At 34.8% G+C, this 6,900-nt stretch overlaps 1 protein-coding gene across 1 annotated transcript; it reads right to left on the bottom strand.

Annotated features, from left to right (window-relative positions):
• Positions 1-2,324: 2,324 nt before the first annotated feature.
• Positions 2,325-5,409, bottom strand: LOC149560442 (putative disease resistance protein At3g14460). The gene has a single exon (XM_089824686.1). The coding sequence runs from the start codon at positions 5,171-5,173 to the stop codon at positions 2,456-2,458; it is 2,718 nt and encodes a 905-aa protein (XP_089680812.1). The 5' UTR covers positions 5,174-5,409; the 3' UTR covers positions 2,325-2,455.
• Between the last annotated feature and the right edge of the window lie 1,491 nt (positions 5,410-6,900).

Here is a 6,900-nt window from a genome sequence, read left to right as displayed (position 1 = left end):
AAGGTGAGCATTGAAAAGAATAGTAGAGATCGAGCATAAGAACCCAATGATGACCAAGTGTCATCAAAATAATAATTTATGAAATAATCAAGTTTTGAGGCCAACATAGTTAAAATTTCAAGATGGTCAAAATGTGTGAAAGATAAGAATTGATGAGCTGACATATTTAATATGAGAATTGAGTTTGTTATGTGATCAAAGGCAAGGATTTGATGATAATTTTCTAAAAGTATCAAGAAGGAAGAGGAAGCACAAAATGGTTATCATATTTGATAAATCAAATCAAACCCTAAGATCTACGGAGATGTTTAAGTGATAAAAGATCAAAGCTACCTATTTAAGGAAGTATAAGGGATGTTTTAGGTGGGTTGTTGGCTAGTTGATTAGCAAATTTGTGAGGAACAAAGTAGAAGAGGAAAAGTGAGAAGATTGATGAAGTGTGATTGCTTGAAGGGTTTCCAAGAAGATCATAGAAGGAGAACATGATGAAGTCCAGATGATGAACTAGCATGAGCGAAATGGAGATCTAAATTTGTAAAGTGATTTGTGTTTTATAGATCAAGCTTGTTGTTACCTTTTAACCATTGTGGTAGTCAAAATCATTTAGTCAAGGTTGAACTAATAATCATTTTTAATTCCTTTAATCAAGGTGACATTTGAATGAAATTATCTAAAGTCCTCTAACTAGGCCACTCATAACATGGTGATTAAATCCCTTAATAAGGTCACACCTAACCGTGTGTTTTGTAACCTTTAACAGGGTTCGCTCTTAACTAAGCTCACTTTAGAAGTGTGAAAAATTGGTAGGATGTTATTGTTGTTTCTTCCCAAATTGGGTTTCCATGTTAAGTCCTTGCATCATTTACCTTTTCTGAATGTCATGTTGTGATGCATGTTATTTTACAACTATTTATTTTTCTATCTGTTGGCACATATACAAAATAAAAAGTTAGGTAATAAACACAATGTTAAGTTGATGCTAAGATATTATATATATTGAGTGCTTTAATCAATTTTTTTTAAGTTGTTTTAAGTTAGTGAAAGTTTATTTGGTACATCTTGACATGAGGGGCACCCTTTGAATTACTCTAAACATTCTAACACCCACTTCAAATTATCTAACCATCTATGAATAAAAGAATAGCAAATAGGTTTTTGAAGGATATTATATATATTGAGTGGTTTAATGAGATTTTTTTAAGTCGTTCTAAGTTAGTAAAAGTTAATTTGGTACATCTTGACATGAGGGGCACCCTTTGAATTACTCTAAACAAACACCCACTTCAAATTATCTAACCATCTATGAATAAAAGAATAGCAAAATAGGTTTTTGAAGGATACCCATTCATATTCCTTTGACAACCTTCCACTATAAAAATTTAATCTAATAAAGGTATACATGATTAGGTCACAATCTTTATTTTTTTATAGAAAACTATTTTTTCCAACCTTTATAAAGCTATTTAGATTTAGATTTATTTTCAATATTTTGACATTATCTTTATTCATATCAAACAAATAAATTTAATCATAATTTAATAAGATGAAATATTTGACATTGTTGATTTTGATCAAGATTGTGTCCTTCATATTACACATATCAAAATATAATTTTTTTTTTTTCCACAACTAAGTATACATAACAATAAAATAACGCAAATTGTCAATATCAACTACAATCTACTCCATTTCTTACAAGGAAGAGTACTATAATAAAGTTACAAACATGTGCACCATATTAAAGAAATTGTTATTTGAGTACATATTATTAATGATTTGAGGAATGACCAATATACACTCACTAGATTTGACCTTAATTTTCATAATCATTTATATATCATAAATATTAATACTTAACAATAAGCATGGTATTAATGAGATGTCTAATAATATAATAATTCTTAAACAAAATATAAATTAAATACATCAAAGTAATAAATAATAAAATAATAAGTTTTTTTCAAAAAATGTGAAAGAATTTCTTTATACAAAATATTCTGATATAATATATAAGTTTTAATAAAATTAAAATTTAGATGTTTATATTAAGTATTATATCAAAAATAAAATAATGTAATTCTCATAGAAAAATAAACTATAAATAAAATATGATAGTATTACAATTACTTAATTTTTAACAAATATTTGATTTTTGAAGATAAATATTTAAAATGAAAACATGACTGAATTGATACTATAAATTTCCTGCAAAATACTTATTTCAAACTATTAGTAAAATATTTTAACTGATATATAAATAAACTTTTATATTTTTTTGATCGGTTATAAATAAACGTAGATTTACTTAAACTGAAATTAATTTTAAAATAACCGTAGTCTTATCGTCATTGCGTATTATTTTTGGAGAACCAAAAACACATATCTTTATTATTGTTGGGATAAACTAATCATCAAATGGCAGGTGTAAAGTCCTCATACACAACCATTCAATATGCTATATCTGATAGACGCGTATCTCGATGCGGAAATTCTTGGCCTTGATTTTTTTCCAATCTTCCCCGTCTTCTTTTAACCTCTCCTCTAACTCACCACTTGCCTTTCCAATAACACCTATCATCTTCAGTCTCCTCAACTTCTCCAATCCCTCCGGAACTCTCTTCACCTGCGGACAGTTCTGTATATATAGTAGTTCTAGACATTGCATCGCTCCCTCCTCCAACGCCGGCAACTCCTCCAAAACAGGGAAGTTTCTGATCTGCAGATTTTCCAGCTTAGGAAATCCCTCCCTCTCTCCGAACTCCTCTGGCAATTCTCTGCATTTCAAATCATCCTCCAAAACCAAACTCCGTAAGTTGGGCATCTTCTGGAGCGATGAATAACCATTGCAGTTGGTCAAGAAAAGGTCTGTCAAATTTTGCATTCCGCATATCCAACTCGGCACAGAGAAACGACGAAGATAAAGTTCTTGAAGATCCTTCATTACCTTCATTTTCTCCGGGAATGTTGGAAGACTTGTGGATTCTTCTCTGTCACCCTCCATTACATCAGGGATGCTATTTTCCACTGCCAGAATTCTCATTTTGACCAGACCGTCAAAGGCACCGTCTTCTGCACTTCTCAGTGCCCGTACATCTTCAAAAGCAAAGCTTAGTTCTTGGAGACTGGTCAATTTGCCAACATCATTAACTGTCAACAGTTTGTTCTCATCAAAACCCAGTGTGAAGGTATTTGATTTCACTGTCCTCAAACTAGAGAGTTGTGACATTCCCTTGGGCATATCAAGCGTAGTACTTTCATCTGAGGTCCACTCTACATTGAGATAGGAAAGCGATTTGAGCTCTCCTATCCACTCAGGTAGACACTGTAGCAGCTTGCAACGGGAAACATCGAGGTACTGAAGACTCTTGAGCCTTCTAACACAATCCGGCACCTCCCTGATCTGTGTGTAGGACAAATTCAAAACCTTGAGAAGTTTCAACTTCCCAACACATTTGGGCAATGTGGAGATGCTAGTGTGGCTAAAGTCAGCTACCCGGAGCACTCTCGCATGATCCAGCAACTGTTCCGGAATACTTGTAATGCCAGGATTCCCAGAGAATGACAGTGTGCGTAGAACTCGCTGGCAATTAAGAGGCCTTTCTGAAATCTCATTAGGGGTTACATTTTTCTTAGCCACTAATAATCTGCGGCAACTGATTTCTTTGGAGGGAAGACTAAATTCACAAGCATGCTCTTTACATATATTCACAGCCAAATCAAGCAACATGTCGTGTATAGTGTAACAACTGGCAGCTCTATTTACTTCCAGCAAACATAAATTTACAAAATGATGTACATAATCTAGACCAATATGCCACTGTTCTCTATCAATTTGTTGTGGAATATATCCTTCGGCTATCCATAGATATATCACATAGTCCAAATGTATATCCGCTCTCCTAGCTTGAGTACTAGAAAAAGAAATATATGTATCCTCGGGAAAAAAGGAAAAATAAGCAAAGCAAGATTTCAGATTGGAAGGAAGAGAGTCATAGCTAAGCTTTAAAATCTTCATTGTGGGATCCTGACCTGTATTTCTGAGCTTTTTTAACTGCTCCAGTTTTGATTCCCAATCTGATGTAGTGAGGGAAGACTTAGAAAGGGATGCGGCAACGGTCTTTAGGGCCAGTGGCAACCTCCCACATTCTTGTATAATTTGACAACCCAATTTCTCCAGCTGCTGAGGCGGCATATTTCCCCCACGATTTCGGAAGGCAAATTGACAAAACAGCTCCCAACTCTCCTCCTCCAAGAGGTGTTCCATCTCATAGATGTGGGCATTCAAGTTTTCAGCAACAACTCTACTTCTAGTAGTAACAACTATTTTACACTGGCTATCACGGCCAGTAGGAAGCCCAAGTCTAGAGATCAAGTTTCCTTGTACACTTGTTCTCCACACATCATCCAGAACAATCAAACATCTTCTACCATCTAACTTCCCATGTATTAACTCTGCAGCCCGCAAATCACTAATTCTACTATCTATTTCAAAATCAGTGTACGAGGCCAGATCACATTGCAATTTCCTAAGAGAACAAGTCTGGGAAACAGAGATCCAGGCAGAACAGTCGTACCTATCTTTTGATCGGTTGAAGACGTGCTGCAGGAGGAATGTTTTTCCCATCCCGCCCATACCCACCACGGCAATGACAGGTAGGGCAGTGTTGTCTAACAATGCTTGAATCTCATCGACCTTGTAGTCAATAGCCACTGCTGGTGCATCTTGTTCGACGATACTCCATCTTCTCAGCTCTGCTCCTGTTTCACTTTCAGATGTACTTGTCGAGGGCTGACTTAAATGGGACACATCATGGAAAAGCTTGAGCCGCTGTGCCGCTTCAACAGTAGAGTTCATCCTCTCTTTGAGCAATTGACTACAACTGCTACTACTTGTGTACAAATGCTCAACAGAACACTCGTCAATGATGTCTTCAGCATCAAAAGCAATATTCCTCACTTCCACCAGCCATTCTTTTACATCTTCACTATGCTCTGTCTGCTCATCTGCAGCTTGTAGAGAAGAGCATATCTGCCTGAGATTCTTCTGCAACCATTTGAAATCGTCTCTGAAGTTGAGGAGTAGAGATGCCTCATTAAATGCTTGTTGTGCAACAATCTCTCCAATCTTGCCCAGCACACCGTTGGCAAGAGCAAGAGCAAGTTTGGCTTCCATCTTCGATCCGTCAGAGAACACAATTGGAGGCAAATGCAGTTTAATCTCTGTTTAAGAAGACTTGCAGAGAAAAGAAGACAAATTCAAAGAAGGCAACGTGCGTGGAAAATTGCTTCCACCTTATCCTGAATGAGTTTCTCGGAAAGATCCGAAGAGAGCGATGCGTGTGGACTGGATACGTGGGATAGAAAATCTGCACTATAATCAAGTTTTTCAGCATACCGCGTGAAGGGAAGTTCAAATATTTTCCACCACATTCCAAAGTTGTACGGCCACCATTCGCTCATCTTCATTGGGACAGCTGTAAAACAACTGGCGTGATAAGGACATGTTTGAAGTGGGGGACAACTCAGGCGATGGGGACTGAAAGCATTTTAAAGTGGGGGACCGCTCAGGCGATGGGGACAAACCAAAATCTTCCGGTGACTAATTGGTAGATGGCATCTGCTTTTTCAAAAAGAAAGGGACAACTTTTAATTTAAGTCTTTTCCGTGTCACTTCAGTAACCTAAGTTGTTGATTATTACCTCAAAGATATTTTAACGTGATCTAAACAAACACATCCAAGGAAGGGATCTTTAGACTTCTCCACTAAGTTTTAAGTCACAACTTTTTATAATGAAAAATATAAAACAAAACAAAGATGGTTTCTTTTATTTATTTAAAAGCACTATGCATTTATACATTAGTGTGAAACAATGGACTATTACTTTTTAGGACTGTGCTATCTCTCTACAAATTGTACCATTGACTAAATTTTAAAAAAATGAAAACACAACAATTTTTTCTGAAATTTTTATCATTTGGTTTTCATGATTGTATATTTTGTGATTGAGAAAAACAAAATTTTTGATAAAATTTCGTTTTATTTTTGTGAATCTGAAAAAGAATCACATTTCACTTTTTTTTTAATTTGTTTTTGGTGCATTTTGCCTAAAGAGCCAGTGCCTTACTTTTAAAGGTATAGTTTCATGTGGTGTGTTTCTACATCTATTCTTGTGGAATGGGACTAGACATTTTTTAATCACTTGTTAATCATATACAAATTTAAATTCTTATAATTACTTTTTTCCTTTTTAATAACTTAAATAGAATATGCTAAATCAAAAATTAATAAGGTCACTAGCTTTTATAAATTGGGAAACTTAAATATTTAAACATGAACTCCAGTAGAGAATTCATTTAAGACCTCCTAGTTTTAAATAATCCTAAACAAACTCAAGAATACCCCCACATAGTACGAATGTGCTAGGTATGATATAAATGAACTTTGCACATTTTATCAACTATTTGCATATTAGACACTTTATTATATATATATATATAAACATGCATGCACACGCCCACGCACACACATAGGGATAATGGTCTCAAAATTACAACAATGACAAAATGACAGTTCTAGAACTACATATGTTAAAAGCCTCTATATTAAAATTCTTGTTTATATGTTCATTTATTTAATTTTTTTTTTATTTTCTATAACCATTTGCTCTCTTGCTTCTTATTTGCATCACAAAGTGTGATCTAAGATATTTATGTGCAAAAGCTCTCACACAATCAAATCTTGAAGGAGAATGTTGGAGGTTTGTCCAACACCTAACACTTCACACGACATGCAAAATTTAGAGGCCTCTTCCTCAAAATAGGAGATGCCATTATTAATAGCCACCTAAAATATGCCACATATGTTTTTTTGAACTAGCAGTTGCATGCTTAGGGGCATGC

The sequence above is a fragment of the Cupressus sempervirens genome, chromosome 4 (genome assembly GCF_028749045.1).
Source record: "Cupressus sempervirens isolate cs-2001-9-10 chromosome 4, ASM2874904v1, whole genome shotgun sequence".
NCBI lineage: Eukaryota > Viridiplantae > Streptophyta > Pinopsida > Cupressales > Cupressaceae > Cupressus > Cupressus sempervirens.
This window is presented reverse-complemented; position numbering and strand designations above follow the sequence as displayed.

Coding starts and splice junctions, on each gene's coding strand:
- LOC149560442 (XM_089824686.1), bottom strand. CDS start 5,173: ATGGAAGCCAAACTTGCTCTTGCTCTTGCCAACGGTGTGCTGGGCAAG.